General features: G+C 36.9%; 2 protein-coding genes across 10 annotated transcripts in view; both read left to right on the top strand.

The window, feature by feature from the left end:
* GNPTAB (N-acetylglucosamine-1-phosphate transferase subunits alpha and beta) overlaps positions 1–14,076 on the top strand; it is a 39,634-nt gene extending 25,558 nt beyond the window's left edge. For 2 of the 3 annotated variants that reach the window (XM_041486006.1, XM_041486009.1), the window contains 10 exons: positions 250–453; positions 1,394–2,499; positions 3,489–3,688; positions 3,955–4,174; positions 5,231–5,344; positions 6,068–6,153; positions 7,027–7,125; positions 9,917–10,084; positions 11,633–11,723; positions 12,874–14,076. In XM_041486006.1, coding sequence (XP_041341940.1) covers positions 250–453; positions 1,394–2,499; positions 3,489–3,688; positions 3,955–4,174; positions 5,231–5,344; positions 6,068–6,153; positions 7,027–7,125; positions 9,917–10,084; positions 11,633–11,723; positions 12,874–12,951 — 2,366 coding nt within the window. In that variant the 3' untranslated portion in view covers positions 12,952–14,076. Of the gene's footprint in view, positions 1–249; positions 454–1,393; positions 2,500–3,488; positions 3,689–3,954; positions 4,175–5,230; positions 5,345–6,067; positions 6,154–7,026; positions 7,126–9,916; positions 10,085–11,632; positions 11,724–12,324; positions 12,383–12,873 lie in introns of all 3 variants that reach the window. The other variant, XM_041486007.1, reaches the window with a different exon arrangement.
* A 142-nt stretch (positions 14,077–14,218) lies between these two features.
* The window catches only part of SYCP3 (synaptonemal complex protein 3), a 9,070-nt gene continuing 4,786 nt past the window's right edge, over positions 14,219–18,502 (top strand). For 2 of the 7 annotated variants that reach the window (XM_041486017.1, XM_041486012.1), the window contains exons 1-3: positions 15,980–16,194; positions 16,774–16,849; positions 17,900–17,934. In XM_041486017.1, coding sequence (XP_041341951.1) covers positions 16,020–16,194; positions 16,774–16,849; positions 17,900–17,934 — 286 coding nt within the window. In that variant the 5' untranslated portion in view covers positions 15,980–16,019. The other 5 variants (XM_041486015.1, XM_041486014.1, XM_041486013.1 and 2 more) reach the window with 5 other exon arrangements.

Raw genomic sequence — 18,502 nt, 5'->3', positions numbered from 1 at the left:
TTGAAGTTAAGACAAAATATGTTGACACTTTGGATAACCTTTTCACTTGATTCCTAAGCTTCTACAGTGAGTGTAAAATCTATAGGATTCACAGACTCTCAGAAGTCCAGTTAGGACTTGCTCCTTTTTAATTTCATTGATGATTGTTTAGTCTTCAGTCTAGCTTTAACATGGTAGCCTTAATGTGCCTTTCTTCAGTTATTTGAAATTCTTAGTTCTGGTGGGTTTGTTTTTTTCTCTTTTCTCTAGGTAACAGTGGGGGTAATCGCTATGTTGCTGGTGGAGGTGCAGTTGGAGGTATTGGCAATGGCCCACCATGGCAGTTTGGAGCAGGAATAAGTGGTGTTTCATACTGCAACCAAGGCTGTGCTAATTCCTGGCTAGCAGACAAATTCTGTGACCAGGCCTGCAATGTCCTCTCATGTGGATTTGATGCTGGTGACTGTGGCCAGGGTATGTAGAAAGCATTGCTGATGAACTTCCTGTGGGGATTCTCTTGAATTGCCTGACCTTTCCTGGTTCATCGTTACTCTCAGACTGGGCTGAGATGTCCTGTACGAGCATCTTTACCTGACTAAGGACAGTTGAGTTGATGATGCCTGTAGCAGTTAAGAAGTTTCAAGAACCTCTCTGATGCTGACAGTGTGAGTTCAAGTCTGGCTCTGGGCTCTTGCCAAAGGCTGCTTTAAGTCACAAGTCAACTTGTCTGAAGTTCATTTGGATATGAAAGATTAGCAAGGAGTGAATAAAGTGATGTAAAGTGTTGTCTGGTATACACAGGAGAAGATTTTTCCTGTTTGGAAGAGCAGAGGCTCTCCTGCATTTCAGCTGAGACAAATGTGTTTCTGGTGATTGTATTGCTAGCAGTGAGGTTTTGTTCATCTAGGAGGTGACAGATAATCTGTGTTCTGCTGTAGGAGGGAGAAGTTCCTTTCAGCCTATCTGATTTTGAAAATTTCAAATCAAGATGCAGCACTGTAGCAGTGAACTCTAGCTGTTGTAACATTACTGTCCTAAAATGTGGCAAAAATGTAAAAGGGGCAATTTGCTTATGACTGATACAGAATTTTAAGTGACGTGATAATAAAATGCTTTAGGCGCTTCAGGTAGAGGTTGAAAGAGTGATGAATTACACTGGCTTTTAGAATTAGCATGGGAAGGAATGCCTGGTAGAATTATATATCTGAGTATATTCTATTCATCCATTACTGAAGATAAGTGAGCAAGAAGCTGGAAACTAGAGTAAGTGTTCTTTCACAAAGCTGTTTCCCTGTTAATATTGTGACTGTAGCTGGGCATATTACTGTTAAAAAAAAGAGTGGAAGATAAATGTTATGCTGAAAATTGACAGAAATTTGTTTTGTTTGGGTTTTGTTTTTTTTTTCTTTTCCAGATCACTTTGAAGAGATGTACAAGGTGATGCTTCAGCTTAATCAGACCTACTATGTTATTCCCAAAGGGGAATGTCTGCCCTACTTCAGCTTCAGTGAAATAGCCAAGAAAGGAATTGATGGTTCATACAGTGATAATCCAATTATCCGACATGCTTCAGTTGCTAACAAATGGAAAACTATCCACCTAATCATGCATAGTGGCATGAACACAACTGTGATCTATTTTAACCTTACATTCCTAAATAAAAATGATGAAGAGTTTAAAATGCAAATAGCTGTTGAAGTTGATACTAGGGAGGAACCAAAACAAAACACAACTTCCATGCAAAAATCTGACTCTGATTTTAAAAGTGTAACTTCAGTACCAGAAGCTGAAATGATATTTGAGGATATTCCAGAAGAAAAACGCTTTCCAAGAGTCAGGAGACGTAGAAATGGCACAAAAGAGAGTGTATCTGAAGAGTTGATAATCCCATCAGTAAATGTGTCTCTTCTTCCTGAAGATGTCCAACTAGCACTGCAGAAACTGGACTTAAAACTGCTAAATGGTGATATAACTCAGAAAGGATATAACCTATCCAAGGCTGCTCTCCTGAGACCTTTCCACTTTTTAAGCACAGCAAAGAGTATTGTAGGCCTGGAAAAAAAGGGCATGCATAATCATTCAGAAGATCAGAAGACCCAGAGCAGCTGGGAAAAGCCTAATAAAGATGTAAATGATGGCAAAATAAAAAGAGTAAAAGCAAAGGAAGAAGTTCCTTCGAGGCTTATGGGAGCAAAGGGGACTGTTGTGACAATGAGCACAAATAAACATAAAGTACAGCCTAAAGCCACACTTCCCTCCCAGAGCATGGGGAAGAAAAATGAAACTCGAGAAAAAGTATTGAATGCACTCATATTAAGGGAAACACAGAAATCAAAACATCCTGGGAATTTTGTTACTGGAGAAGACACACAGGCGGGGATGGAAGGAATAAAAGAGCATGAGCAGGTGGATGCAAATATGAAGGAGAGACTTGTGGGAAGAAAATTACAGTTTTATGCTGGAAGTTACCAAGGCTTTTTGCCATGGGAGAAAAAGAAGTATTTCAAAGACCTTCTTGATGTGAGTATCTTAATGTCATTCCTTATTGGAATAGTTGCATCTTTCTGCATTTATTGGGGTATTGTTAATATGATTTATAAATTTGAAATGTGCTTTGCCTTTGAGCCAAATGCTGGGATTTTTTTTTTTTTTGAAAGATACTTTTCACATAAAATGTGACTTGTTTATGATCTGTGCCTCTCTTAACTAGGTGGTAAAAGCCAAATAACTATTTTTGTTCTCTTTCTACTACCTTTTCTTGGTCAAATTAATTTTTTGTTTGCTGTATGTTGCCACAGGGCTATTGTTCAGACACATAGCACTATAAAGAAAGGTTAAATTTATGGATTTATGCAATTATGGATTCAGTTTATGTTTTAAAAATGCAGAAAATAGGTATGATGATAAATAATTCTAAAAGTTAAATTGACAGTCTGCAAAGAAACTACTTATCTATATTGTGTCAAGAAAATGTATAGGAAATTTCCTCTGCTTCCATCCAAAGGATTTTGGTAGTTGTGAAAAGATCTAGAAGATACAGTGCTTCAGTTGGTAGCAGCTGCATCGCCCTATTTCACATGGAAAAGGGCTATGTTTTAAAAAGACTCTTTCTATTCATCTGAGATTGAATTCTGCATGAAGACTCTTTATATTCATAGGATTTCAGTTTATCAAATATGGATGAATAATCTGCAAAAAAGGCAGTATTGCAAATAAATCTGATGATAAATAGGGCCCTAAGTGTGTGTGAGGTGTCAGAGCACAAATATTAAGGAAGCCTTTTATAGAGTAGTTTACCTCAAAGTATGGAAGCTTTAAGGAAAAGTTTCTTTTATTTCTTTTTAAAGAAAGGTCTAACAAATATGAAGAAAAATATTAAAAAGTTCTCTTCCCAGTTTCAGATATGGAAAGAGTTGGCAGCTGGCTAAAATACCATTTTTCCTGCATGTCTAGTGTTTTCTGACGTTTTCAGTAATGTAACCTAGATTTATGCCTGTCCTGCTCTTTAGGAAGAAGAGTCATTACTCAAACAAATGTCATACTTTACTGAAGGTAAACATTTCAGAAGGCAGCTGAAAGATACATTTGCTGATTCTCTTCGATACGTAAATAAGCTGTTAAACAGCAAGTTTGGATTTACATCTCGTAAAGTCCCTGCTCATATGCCTCACATGATTGACCGTACAGTTATGCAAGAGCTCCAGGATATGTAAGTGTGGTTTTGCTTGGAATAATGTAAAACTGTGGGAAATTCTACCTTTCTGTTGCTTTGCTGTAGTCATTTTCAGTGTGTTAATGGCTACCCATAAAAATTATATTTTGGAAAAGGAAATAAGAAATTTATTACAGCATGATAGTTGGGATACAATAAGATTTTTGAGGCACTATCAAAATTCTGGATAATAATTTATTTTTAGGTAAGGAATGTTTTCTTCAAGAAATTAGGGTACTAAATGAGTTTTCATTCTTATCTAGGTTTCCTGAGGAGTTTGACAAGACATCATTTCACAAAGTGCGTCACTCTGAAGACATGCAGTTTGCTTTTTCGTATTTCTACTATCTTATGAGTGCAGTTCAGCCACTGAACATTTCTCAGATCTTTGATGAGGTTGATACAGACCAGTCAGGCATCTTGTCTGACCGAGAGATTCGCACACTGGCCACCAGGATCCATGAACTGCCATTAAGTTTGCAGGTACTCTTTCCTTGCTGATTAACTTTTAGAACAACTTCAGTTTTAAAGTCCAAAATGGTTAAAATAAAACAAGTCGAATTTTGTCCTTGCTTGTAGCATCAGTAACATTTGGCAATTTTAAAATATTACCTGGAAAATACAGCATTGTGTTCTAATTATCATTGTTTGGTTGTTTCTTCTGTGGAGTCTGTGATTAAATTGAGTTTTGGCAGCTTCAGAAAAATGGCTCACTGCTGTCTGAGTTCAAGAAAAGAGTGTGAGTTTGTAAAAAAAAAAAAAAATTCACTGCCAATAGTTGGATCCTGATGTGTGCTTACTCTAGTTTTTGCACATAGTAAAGGATAGTTCTTGCCCTGAGGAACTTGCGGCCTAAAGAAAGAACTGAGAATAAGGATAGCAAGGAAGTCGTACTAGTAAATAGTATGGATAATGTAAAAAGACTCATGCTTCTGTTCTTTTAGCAACCTCATAAACAGAGACATGGTTTTTGTAGGACTTGCATTCTGAAATATACATGTAGAGAAGAAAGTGTGCTGGTTTTTCTTTACAGAGAGGCAGTTACATAAACCAATGAAACAGTTTGTTTGTCATGCAGGGCTCAAAATCGTTGGCATAGTCAGAACACAGCCCTGCTTTAGTGCATTCCTGGCCTGTACCTTAATCAGAAAGTCTTCCTGTCCTTGCAGTTAACGCTTCTGTTTGTTTGCTTGATTTGGGATTTAATGTGCCAGTGTTGATTTGGGAACTCTGTACTGTCCTGAAATTATTAGTAAAGGTGTGCTGTTAATTTTAAATGAAAATGACATGAAGTCATACCTTATCTGGTCTCAATGAAACTCTGTACTGAGCATTTGCTTTACTTCATAGAGAGTCCCACTGACTTAGCAGTTACTGAAATGGGGTCTGCTGAATATTAGGTCTTCTTCTGTGGACAGTAGCATGGGAACTTATGTAGTTAACATTAAATGCATTTGTGCACCCTACGTTTTTAGAACTATGTCAGTGAGAAAATCAGTAGGATTTTAAATGTTTTTTTTCCCCCTTTCTTTCTGTTAGGATTTGACGGGTCTAGAACAAATGCTAATAAATTGCTCTAAGGCTCTCCCTGCCAACATCACTCAGATTCATGTTATTCCTCCAACTCAGGAAGCATATTATGATCCAAATCTGGTAAGAAACATTGATCTTAAAAGATGCTTATTTTCTTTCCTGAGTATATATTTACTTTACTTTAAATGCTGGTTTGAGTTCTAGAAGGAAATTATTTACAGAAATTACTACGTTGTATGTACATTAAGTAAGTGTTACAAAATGAAAATTTTATAGGCTGCTTCCTTACTTACTACCATAAATTTTCTTTAAAAGCAAAGAAAAGCTGAGATTTAGGATGTTGTTATAATGGGGATTTAAAAAGAGTGTCATCCTTGTTAAGAAAATTTACTGTTGTGAACCAAAAAGACAGTAAGCCCAATACCTCTCTGACTAGAACTTCCCAATAAGTCTTTATCTGAATTATAACCCATGTATTCAAAAAACACTGAAATCCAAAAATCTCTGTTGTAAAGAGATTGCCTGGGCAGTTTTACTGGTGGCCTTTGTCAGAGAAATATCAGACAGCTGTCAAGTTAGTTAGAATTTTTGAGTATTTTACTAAGAATGAAGTTGCAATGTTTTTGCCAAAAATAATTTGTAAAATAGGAAATTGCGATGTTATGCACCAGTATTTTTTTGTTTTTTCCCTCCACAGTTGATAAAAAAAGCTATTGCTTTTGATTCCAGGAGAGTCAAGTATGCAAGCCACTCTAGCTGTAATACAAGTTTTCTTACAAAGTACACCTTTATAACACTCTGTAATCTTCAGTAACCCATAATCTAAACAGTGTTTTCTTCCAGCCTCCAGTAACCAAAAACCTAGTGACTAATTGCAAACCTGTGACTGACAGGATTCGTAAGGCTTACAAGGACAAAAACAAATACAGGTATGTTGTGGCAGTCGTGTAAGAGACGCTTAGTGTTGTAAAGCCATAGGAAAAGGGATACATACACACATAACCCAAGATTGCTTGTGTGTGCTAACAAGTTTTAGCTCAACTTATTTTAACAGTGGAACTAAAGAAACATACTGTTGTTAACTTATGTATGTTTCATCATGCAGAGTGATGTGGGTTTTTTCATAGTTTGCTTAGTGGACTAAATACTTCCATGTTACTTGTGTCATCTTGGGCCATTTCCTCATTTTTGTTGTACAACAGTAAGCCAGAGTATGTTTGGATGGCTAGAGAGTGAATACAGTTCAAGTGGCATATCAAGAAGGAAACAGCCTTTCTGTACCTAGAAGTTGTAAATCTAATTCATCCTTCCTTCTACTGAAGCTTAAAAAAAAAGAAAAGAACAGAAAAAAGCATTTTAGTTTTAGCTACCTTGTATGTTTCCTGTGAGATGGAGGAGTGACAGTGGCATGAGCTTTGTAAGTGGAGGAGGTCTCAGGTGAGACTTGAAGAAGCCTTCAGGATACTTTCTTATATTAAGATAAGTGAAGTGAAAAATATAAGTGTGGTATCTACCACTAGTAAGACTGTTTACCTGGAGTCAAATTATATGCTTTGTCTTAGAATTCAGATCTATGATTGATAGGTAACCACCTATCTAATAAATCTACAGAGAAGTGGTTCTGTGCAAGAGCATTAGCTGAAAAATTTAAATGTATTGATAGAAAGCAAATGGCAAATTTTAATGAAGGTTGACCAGTCAGGTTAGAAATCTTGCTCAATAATGTTAAATACAAGACTGATATTTATTGAACCAGACTTTAGGCTGTTTTATTAATGTATAAATATTATTTCGACAATAAGGTTTGAAATCATGGGAGAAGAGGAAATTGCCTTCAAAATGATTCGCACAAATGTTTCTCACGTAGTTGGTCAGCTGGATGACATACGAAAAAATCCCAGGTATCCTGTTTTGTGATTTGTGTGAAGTTGTGAGATGATTTTAATTTTCTGATTTGACTCTTTAAACTTTTTTTTTGTATTTGGAAGATAATTTATTGTATTTCTAAACTGTGTGTTAAAGGTAAGTCAAATTTGAACCAAAAGAACTTCTGATTTTTTTTGTTTGACTGAAGCTGACTAGTCTCTCTCTTATGCCAGGGGCTATCTCAATAATTTGTTACGTTTTTATTTACCTAAAATTTTGAAAACTTAAAAACTTCAGCTATTTTTGAAGCTTTCATTTTTGCCATTCTAGAGGGCATACAGTTTATATTGCAGGGAATATTTTAAAGGAAGAACTTTTTTACCTGCTTTATGCAGGTATTTTATACTAGGAATTAGGTGTAGATTTTTGTTACTAAATCAGTTTTGCATATTCATTGTGCTTTCAAGCTTTTTTACTACATGGAAAGAATTTTGCTTCTGTCTTCAGAAAACCAGAGTTTTCTGCCAGTTTAATGAGTTTGGCTGCAAGAAGAGGTCTGACAAGTGTCAAAAGGCAGAGCAAGGAGGAAAGTAGAACCAGGCACCCTGGGCCAGGGAAAGTGAAGCCTCCTCTTTTGGTCACAGAAAGCTGTTAGGTAATCTCAGCTGCCTGTAAAGCTATAGCATAATTTGTATTTGTGGATAAAGAGTAGATTTCTGCTTTCCTCTCAACATTTTTGCTGGGTTCTTTGTTGAGAAAGGGAAATGGTAGCCTTGAGGCATTTTACAGCTGAAGGTGGTTTGTATCTATTGCTGCTCTTTCAAAGAGTGCCTTCTGGCTACATAACTCCTGCATTCCAGTAGCCACAATGATCCATTTTAAAAGAAAAGTAGGCAGTGCTCTAGCTCATCCTGCTGCTTCCTTTTCCTTCTCTATTCCTTAGTCTGCTGGCTACAAGTTGGTTTTTTTTAAAGGTAGGGGTGATTTCAAATCTTGCTAGGCTCAGAGAGGCCTGAGTAATGTAAGTTTCTCACCTTCAGTGTTCACAAAGTGAGAAGGAGTCGATTACCTGGGCCCTGTTCCTGCAAAGAACAGTGCAGTACTGCACTTGTTAACAAAGGAGAGCTGGCACAGTTATGTAGGCATGCCGTTTCCTTCTCTTTGCCGTGTTTTACTTGCATACAAATCAGTAGTTATAACCAGTCTCTAAAAGCAGGTTTTTTTGCTTGTCTTGGAATGGACTAAAAGTGTCATTCACTTACTGATCTCCCAGGAATGTTTGGTTTACACCCTTAAGGTAAAGTCAGCATTAATTGTCTAGGCGTTAATTCTGGAATATCCAAAAAAATGTCATGTTTGATTCCTTTTGGGTGAATTTAAACAGTCCTTCCATTAGAAATGGGCTAATATCCTCATCAATCCTGTACTTTTCTGTGTGTAGCAATCTCTCAGTCTGTATCTCTTTTTCCATGAAGCTAAACAGGAATGTACACTCTAGGAATACAGCTACTGCATTCCCAGGGCTAATGAGCTGCCAGTCCAAGGGACGAGGTCAGGGATAGTCCAGAGTTAACTCCCAAAATGCTTAGAGCGTAGCCATGATTGCCATAACCAGCTGCTTTGCATAGTATTACTTGATACAGGGGATACAGCCTGCTCGCTTTTGGAGAGCCATATTTTATCTTCTCAGATGTGGCAATTTGAATGCCTGGTTATGCCCTGCACGTAATTGTCTAGAGCAAGGTTACCAATTACGCCAGATGCAGTACCTTGCCATTCAGTGCTAATTCCCTGTGTGGGCTGATAGACAAGCTCCAGAGCTCTGCTTATTTCCAGATTCCTGTAGAAGTCTGAGCTTTGCTCTTTGGGGGAGCCCACCATACTATAGAGAATACAGCTGAGCAGAACTACTTACTTACAAAGGTTAGCAGTGACAAGGCATATGGCATCAGATATGATTTCTGCCTCTGGGGAAAATGTAGGGTCTTGTATCTCACAATATAAATAAAGCATGTAGCCTAGGCCCAATGTGGGAAGGGGAATTTTTGTTGTCAAGCACCAGGTCAGAGTGGCCAAGAGTACATAGCAGTCTAGCACACTAGCTGCTGCTTTAGTTTCAATTATTTGCAGTAATTTAGTTCTATGTTTTTTACATGAGAAATAGCTGTCTGCAGGAGACATTATTGGGAGCGTGCTTATTTGGTCACAGTGATTTCCATGTAAATTCTATCCAAATTATTGGTTTTTTGTATTTTGGTTGGTCATACAAGTCTAGCTTTGGGTCTATGATTTGGCAGACCAATTTATATAATGTTCTCAGTAAACCAAAGCTTAGGGACCAAGCTTTGCCCTCTCTTACACAATCTAATATAGTTATGTTGATTTTCTCTAAAGAATTCAGCATTCACACTAAAATATTAATAATTTAGTATGTTTCCCTCGTACAATGAAGCTCACTTTGTTATTTAATAGACTTTACTCAAGATAATTCAAAAGTATAAAAATCCTTACCCAGATGGTAATGCTGTGTTCAATGGCTCTGGGATGGTGCACACTCTAGTGCCCATTAGATGGCAGCATTACCTAACTAGAAATGTGGCCTGTCACTGGGTTCTGCTGAGGTTTTGACTTGCTGTCAGTCCTCCTGCTCTTAGAATTAAAATAAAATTAATTTTAAATAGTGCAACAATAAAAAATATGTCTGTTTGTTTTTAAAATGATATGGTTTCAATTTTGTTTTAAAGGATTATGTTTGTGTTATTGGTTTGGTAATACCTTTCCCATACTATCAAAGAAATATTCTAACAATGTCATCTTGTTTCCTAGAAAATTTGTTTGCCTAAATGACAATATTGATCACAGTCATAAGGATGCACAAACAGTAAAAGCAGTGCTTAGAGATTTTTATGAGTCGATGTTTCCCATCCCTTCCCAATTTGAACTGCCAAGAGAATATCGGAATCGTTTCCTTCACATGCATGAACTCCAAGAATGGTATGTTCCATAAGTTCTTTTCAAGTTACTGTAGTGCAGTAATATATAATTACCTAAGATGCTACTAACAAACTGGTTTTCCCCCAGTATGGTCATGAAAGAGTTAACAGTGAAAATAGTGTGGTGAGATTTGTATGGAATAAAATATGAGGTCTGCAGGATTTGGGTTTTTCCAGTGCTTAAATAGTCATCAATATTTTATCAATTGTTCCTAACCTACTGCAAACAAAAGCTGTTGGTTTGTTCCTTTGTTTTTTGGTTTTTTTTTTTTTGGTTTTTTTTTGTTTTGTTTTTTTTTTTTAATAAAACAGGAATTCTAGCTTTCTTTAAACTTAAAAAAAAAACCCAAACCACTATTGCATTTCTGACTAAGTGATTTTTTTTCAATCTGTCACATAGCAATAACCATCTGGATAAAAATCAGAAACGAAATATGTGTGTATCATTTTTGTATAATATGTGAAATTTTTGTGTGTGTTTATCGGTTGCCATTTCATAAATAACAACTGAAGAAATGGGAGTAGTTGACTTGAGAAGACAAGCAAAACATTGACAGATGCAGTGACAAAAATTACACAAGACTAATATAAGTAAACCTGTTGCTGATCAGCAAATCGTGAGAAATAGCTGTTAAAAAGAAAATAGAAAGCATTGGAGGAACTCCAGAAGGAATCAGAAGGATTGCAGGCGTGACTGTAGTGCTACAAGACCAGCTGTATTAATGGCGGAGGGAGCAGGGGCCCTTTAGAAATTCGTGCTGGAGGAGGAAACACAGTGTTGGCTCCCTTTAGAGACCCTCCATCAAATCTTTTTGTAGTTTCAAAAAGATACTTTATTTTGTCTTGTTTATAGCCAAAGATGATTCTACCAGGGTGTGTTAAGGCAGATTAAAATGCTGGTGGAAATCAAAGTGTTTTCAGAATCACAGGACAGCCTAGGTTGGCAGGGACCTCGAAAGATCGTCTGGTCCAACATTTCATGGGAAAAGGTACTTTTGATGAGACTGTCTCCTGCCAGCTCTCAAGTGTCTTGGCTGCAGGTATATAACTGGTGCACGTGAGGGAATTGCAGTTTGGTCAAAAAGGATGAAGTGTGACTGCAAATCCACAGTTGCCACACGTAGATGTGGCACTTGGGGATGTAGTTTAGGCCTGGACTTGGCAGTGTTATCTTAACAGTTGGACTCCATCTTTGAGGTCTTTTCTAACCTGAAAGACCCCATGATCTAGAACCCCGAGCAGTCATATCTTGGAAGCTTCCAGTGGTGCAGACTCTACCCTGTCTCTGGGGAAACTGCTGCAGAAATGATTGTCTTGACTGTAAAGAAGATTTCCTTATATCAAGATAAAACCTCTCCTAGTCCAGCTTGTAGTTGTTGCCCCTTGTCCTCTCTATGTGGCTCTTTGTGAAGAGAGAGCCTACATCCTCTTTTTAGTAAACCTTTAAAAACTGGAAAAAACTTTCTTTGCATGTATTGTGGAAACTCTTTAAATATTTGCATTTATGATATATGAAGCTGTTTTTGTGTTTCCTTCTTTCTTTGTTCAGGAGGGCATATAGAGACAAGCTCAAATTCTGGACCCACTGTGTTCTAATAACACTTATTCTATTTACAGTCATCTCATTTTTTGCTGAACAGGTAAAGTTAATGTCTTCTTATCAAATATGTATAACACTTAAAAGATTGTGGAATCTTCAGGATAACATTGGATGAATTTTTAAATAGGTTTTGAAGAGTAGATAGGATTTTCCCTTCATAAAAGAAGTAACAATGGTACATGACTCATGAATAGGTTGCTTTAATTTTTAAGTCACCATGTTGAGATTCCTTGAAAAGAGAGTCATATGGGGAGAAGGAGAGTGGCACCTTCTGAGGTGCCTTGTGACAGTAAAGTCTATCACCAGTGTGCTAAATTTGGATACTCAAATCCAGTAATTGTTTTAAAAATTCTTGGTCAGTTAACACAGATATTGGTAGAGGTGTACAGAGGTAATGTAAATTAAGAGGAAGAAAAATTAGTCCAGAAGGGGATCTTAAGTTACTTAAAGGCCTTATCAGAATCTCTTCCCTAAGTAATTGATTGCAAAGACTCCTACTGAATTCAAAGGGTTTTGAATCTGACTAAAGGGAAAAAAACTCCTTGACTTCTGCAAGCTTAAAATGGCTTTCTTGAACATGATTAGTCCTGCTAAACTCAGAGGGAGTCAATGGAACAAATCATATGGGTAATTCTTTGCAGGTTGGGGCCTTAAGTAACACTTTCCGTGGTCTGATGAAGAGGGTGTAATTCTTGAAAGGTTGGCTTTTGATTATTATTTTTTTCCCACCTGTAACTTTTGCATGACTCTTTCCCTTGATTTTCAGCCTTTTTTATATATTAGAAAACTCCGTTAGTAACTTGGTTTTGGAAGGTGATAAGTCAGTGGTACAGTTAGGAATCTAAATACCATTGTAAGATGCCAGCTTTGTGCTGATCTTTTAAAAATAGAATGTAGCCTGGTGATAATTTCAGTACAGAAATTACCTTTAAAATAATCAGAATAAAGGCATGGTGTATTTTTTCACTTTCTGCTTGTATTCTGATTATTGAGAAGTCTAGTGGAAATGTGCACATCTAATAGATGAATTGGAGTAAAAAATGCCTTTCTGGTATCATCAGAAAAAAAAGTACAGTACTGAGTATTTACCATGGGTGGTGCAGATTTGATAGTGTCTAGGATGAAAAGCTGACCAGCTGTGGACCTTTAGCCCAGCATAAAATACATATTGTATTTTTTTCTCTCCTCAGCTAATTGCACTTAAACGAAAGATTTTTCCAAGGAGAAGGATCCAAAAAGAAGTTGGTCATGAACGAATCAAAGTGTAGAAGAGCTTTATTTTGGAGATCAGTCTACCTCAAGCTGTGATTAAGCATTTTAAATGTTTCTTTCATAAGTGTCTTTTCTGGTTTGCTGTTTGACTACGTTGATATGAAGAAAAAAAATCATGCACCTACATTCGAATCTCTGCAGTACTCTTCATGGTATAAAAGCTGCTGGAGCTGTGACAATGCAAAATAACAACAAATAATTGCAGGACACCTGTACATAGGCAGTTTTCAACAGATCTTACTTTACAACTCTTAGTTCATGGCCATGTTATCCTTTTTTATAAAAAGGGTTACCTAAATAAATGTAACTGCATTTATTGCAGTGGATGTTGCCAACTAGATAAAATGTTGGAAGGAAAAGTCGTTTGGGATCAGCTTAAGAAATCCTTGATCTTGCATTCCAAAGCATTTTGCAAATCTCTGTCACTGCTGCTTTTTTTAGCCTTCTGGGGAAAATTGAGAATTATGTAACTTGTCATTTAAATTTAGAATACATTTATAGTTGTTGACATTCTTTAAAGCACAGTGACAATTCATCTCCCTATTTGTAGTGTATAATTGGGATTTGAAAGAAAGGTATGCTACTAAAAAATGACACACTAACAACATCTAATGGTTTGTTTGAAAGATGTTTTATATCTGGTGTATTATGGTCCAAAGAATACACAAAGAAATGGTGTTATTTCTTGGCTTGATTACAAAGAGAGGTTGTAATCAAAGGAAAATGATCAAGGTAAAATATTTTACAAGCATTGTAAATCAAAAAGCAAAAGTGCCTCTATATGAATGGGTAACAAATTGTTTCAAAGTAGAAATGTATGGGGAGCAGTGTTTCACTTCATAAAACAATATTTGTACTGACATACAAAGCTGTGGTGTTTTTAAATTTCACAGGGTTTGGCCCTGTATTTTGCCGAGATACTGGAGTAGTGTGGTTTTATGTGGGAAAGGGTACTGAATCTTTTCAAGCAGAAATTTTTGGTGGTGTATCTTCACTTAATTGTATTAGCAGTATTCAAAAAGCATTAATTTTTGTAATCGGATGATGTACAAAATGTATGTGCATATGTATTGTAAGATACTTGGCTTGCTTTGAAATTAACTAAAACGCGATGAAAGTTTTGTCTGCCGTTTCTGTTTCAAAGTCAACCAAAGCGCACACATCTTGGTAAATTAGCCAGGAATCTGTATGAATCTTTACGTCAAAACTTCTTATTTTTTTCCGATAAAAACCTTGCAGCTTTAATGATTCGAGAGTAATTTGAAGCACGGCTCCGTTCTGAAAGCGGGATGAAGCTGTCGAGCAGCGTGAGGATCAGCAGGCCGTGCCCGGCCCCGCTCCTGAGGGCGGCGGCGCCGCGGCCCTGCCGCTGCCGTTCCCGTTCCCGCCCTTTCCCGGCGGCGGGAGGCGCTGAGGTGGCGGCGGCGTGAGGGCTGCCAGGGGCCCCGGGGCTTTGGGGTTCCCTCCGCTGCGACGGGAGGTGCGAGCAGCGCTGTTCCTGCCGCCTGTGCGTCCCCTCAGGCTGCAGCTGAGGGCCCGAGTCTCCCTTGCTGCTCTAAGGTGGGTCCCCGCGGTGAAAAGCCCCGCACTCGAAATTCACACAAGCACCGGTTTGTTTAATGTCTTTTTGGGGCGGGGTGGAAAAAAAAAAAAAAAAAAGAGGTGAGTTTCTCTAAAAAGCACTGTTAAAATACTCATCTGTGGATTGAAGACACTCAGATCGGCTAAAACAGGTACCTACACGGGATGGGTGGGGGCTGCTTGGGCTTGTGAGGTGGCAGGATTGTTTTACACCTGGCTGAGGGGGACTGAGAAGTTCTACTTTGTAAACTGATTTTTAATACAAAGAAAAGTGTCAGTATGTCAGATAAAACAGATGCTTGCAGTTCAAAGTTAAAGTGCCTTGACAGCACAAGGACAGGCACAGCTAGACATTATGGACCAGCACTCTCCTCCTTTACATCATGTACTCAACAGTCAGCAGTTGAGAAGCAGAGTAAGTCTTGACAATTTTCTCTCATTTGAGGATAATTCTAATGCAAAGGCTTTTGATTTTCCAGTCAATAAACACACTTGTTTTTCAAGACACTTGTAAAATCTAAAATTCTACATGCTACGTAGAGAAGCATCGATGTCGGTAAAAGCTCGGTATTAAAATGTACTCTTTCCTTAGCATAGTGTGGCCATGTTTGTACAGATCCATGGAATTTGCAATTAAAAAAACATTTTCACAGCGATTGACAAATAACTAAAAATAAAAAATCCAACAAAAACACAAATAGGAAACTGAGGTGTGTGAGAGAGTTGATAATGTTGGGGGGACCTCACAGTCCTTGAAATTCAAAAGATTGTTAATGGAGTTCTCAGTTTCCATGTGTGAACTTAATTTTTAGGTCTGTCCCTGCCCTGGCTTGTGGAAAACCTACTGATATTTCTGGCAGTGTTGGATTGTGTCTAGAACGAGAGGTTTACGAAAGTAAATAAATGAATAATTTTTTTTTTTAAGAGGGTAGTCTATGTGTAAAATGTTTGCCAGTGTAGAAATAGCATTACTTACATTATAGAATGCAGAGGTGTAATAGCTATAAAGAAAGCTAAATTGGAATCTGGAAGTTGTTCAGGACTTTAAAAAATGGTATAAGCATATGTATATTTGACTTTACATGTGGGATGGCTTGTAGGATTACATTGTTCTCTATGGTTTATCATTTCTGTTCTGGACAGTAGAATATTGGCATAGCTTTTGGGGAATGCAGTACTGGATATGACAAAATGTGTAAAAAACCTTAATGGAAGCTAAGCTGGCAGACATCTTAAGAAAATGGGTACTTTATCTTTTTTTTTTTTTTTTTTTTCAGCAGAATCAAGTATGTTCCTAGTAGTCCTGGCATTTTTTAACATGTTTTTAAAGTATTACTGATGGGTAATGCTGTGGAATACCTCAAAACTAAGCCACTTTGACTGCTTGCATATATTTACAGGTGCAGACTGTTAAAGAGATACCCATAATAGGTGCAGGTAAGCATGAAAACGTATTTATTTTCAATTTATTGTGAAGGAAGTTATGTCACAAATACAATATACTGTTTCAGTAGGAAAAGATCTCACCATGGCACCATCAGGAAGAAAGCATGGAGGAAAAGCTGGTAAACCAGCACAGGAAGATCAGACCATACCTACTTTTGACTTTGAGGAGGAAAGAAAAGAACTGAGTGGATCAGAGGAAGATATTAGAGAAGGTGCTTATAAGAAATTTTTAGGACATTTGTAAAATGTGAATCTTATCACATTTGTGACTATGAAAAGAAGGGAAGAACTTCTGAGTCAGCCAGGGACTGAGCACAGCGTGGTTTGTAATGCCAAAGACCACCAGGCTCCTACTGTGTCATTTTGATTGGTAGTTTTCAAAATAATATAAATATTTGTGATTTTTCTTTTTAAAGGTGCAGAATTACAATACTTTTTTACAGTGAATTCAGATTGGACTTTTATAAATTTTTATGTTATTTTTAGCTTTCTGATGATTGCTGTATTGTGAGCTGTGAGTAATGGTGTAGTAGTGGACAGAGAAAGTAAAACTGTTTGGGACCAGGGTAGAGAACTCAAAGCGGTGCCAGCTCCAGTCTGGCCTTGCAGAGCCATTCACCACCATCCTTCAGCTCCAGACTCAGAGTTAGGAGCTGCCTGTGTTACTGATGGGAACTGACCATGAGACATGGCCAGGGAAATGGCATTACAGAAAAGTAATTACACTTGTAATAACTCAAACCACCAACACAAAATGTATTTTTGTAAATATTTCTATACTCCTTCTTAAGGTGACATACCAGTAATGGACAAGCATGGAAAGAAAAGACCTCTGGTGACTACTCATGTGGTTCCAGATGATGTGGGGTAAGGTTAGATGTTTGGGGGCTTTTTCCAAAATAAGCAGGTCTTAAATAGAGACCAATTTCAGTTATTCACTATGCTTATTTGTGCCTTGTTTGGGTTTGGTTTGGGGTTTTTTAGTATTTGATTAAAAAAATCAAGTGACAGATAATACAGTAGTTGTAGGTAAAAAAATAATTTAAAACAAAACATTTTAAAACAGTAACTCTTCCATTTCTTTGTAGTTTCTTTTGAACATGCAGAAAAAAATTAACATATTTGTGTGTTCTTAAAATTTGTTTATTTTAAAATATTACTTGTTTTATCCTAAATTGTTGATAATGTCATTAAATCCTATTAATTTTTTTCTTCTCATTTTAGTTCCTTGAAGATATTACTAATACTTTAAACGATCCACATATTGCATGAAAAAGAAATTATTTTACAGATAAATCTTAATTTAGTATTCATGGGCAGTGAATAAATATTAATCAAATGTAATATTCATGGACAGTGTAAATGGAATAAAAAAGTACATGCTAAAAGAGTGTTCAAGCAGATTATAACTGTTAGGTTGAAGATACTGTATTGTATCTTTTTACTGTACTGTAACACTGCATTACACACTGGTGTTACCATCTTAAAGATGCTGTAAAAACAGCCCTGAAATTATTTGCCATGGGATTTTTTACTGTGCCAGTTATGCTAACTGAGAAGGACTTATTTTCATTTGCTGTTCCAAATACCCATTTTGTTTTCTTTGTCATAGGGAATAATCAGTTTTACTTACTGACTCCCCTTATTCAAGGCACGTTAAATGCCTCTTTATATAACAGTGCTTCTTTACTGGGGACTAGCTAAGATTCTAGCATTTTATTAAAAATAAAAAAGGCAAATTAATCTGAAAAAGAAACCTCTCACAGGAGAAGAAAAGGAATAAAATTATCTTATGGCAGTGGCAGTTCTGTTACTGCTTAGAAGTAATAGGCATGTGTATAAAATTAGTTCTAAGCATATTCAACAGGTCTGAAGTCAGAAAATGGGCAAATAAAAATCTGAAACACTGTTTTGTAGGGGTGAAGTACAGAATATGTTGGAGAGATTTGGAGGTAAGTACATTTACATTCTAATAAAAATAGTTGCAGAGTTGGCAGTAATAACTCACCATTAAAATAACTTCCGAGATTATGTAAAATGACTAGTCTCTGTAGCACTTTTCAGCATTTCTGAATAAAGCCAGTTTTCAGGAAAAAAGAAAAGTTATATCTAAGGAGAGCAAAGGGAAAGAAGAGGAGGGAATATCTGCATATAAATGAGTCACAGCTTGTAAGTGTAGATAATTGCAAAAGAAAAGGGAAAGATGCATGAGTGCTTTGGATAATCAATTTTAAGATGAAGTTTAAGAGGTAGTAAATATATTGTAGAGAAAAGGGACAATAGCAGTTTGCTGTTGTTCTCACTCAATTTTTTGTTACACTGGCATAGAGGATACTGGAGATGGCAAGACTTGAGTGAGAAATAAGGGAAATGTAAATGTCCATGTAAGTAGCAAAAGAGAACAGTTCCAATTCTAGACAAGCAATTTTGGAAGTAGAGTTTAGTTGTGATACAGAATGAGAGAGCAGTCTGTACTTAGCACTTCCAGAAATCTAGAGAACAGGGAATCAGCAGGTCAGA

This window comes from Pyrgilauda ruficollis, unplaced genomic scaffold, assembly GCF_017590135.1.
Source record: "Pyrgilauda ruficollis isolate IOZ18807 unplaced genomic scaffold, ASM1759013v1 scaffold73, whole genome shotgun sequence".
NCBI lineage: Eukaryota > Metazoa > Chordata > Aves > Passeriformes > Passeridae > Pyrgilauda > Pyrgilauda ruficollis.
This window is presented reverse-complemented; position numbering and strand designations above follow the sequence as displayed.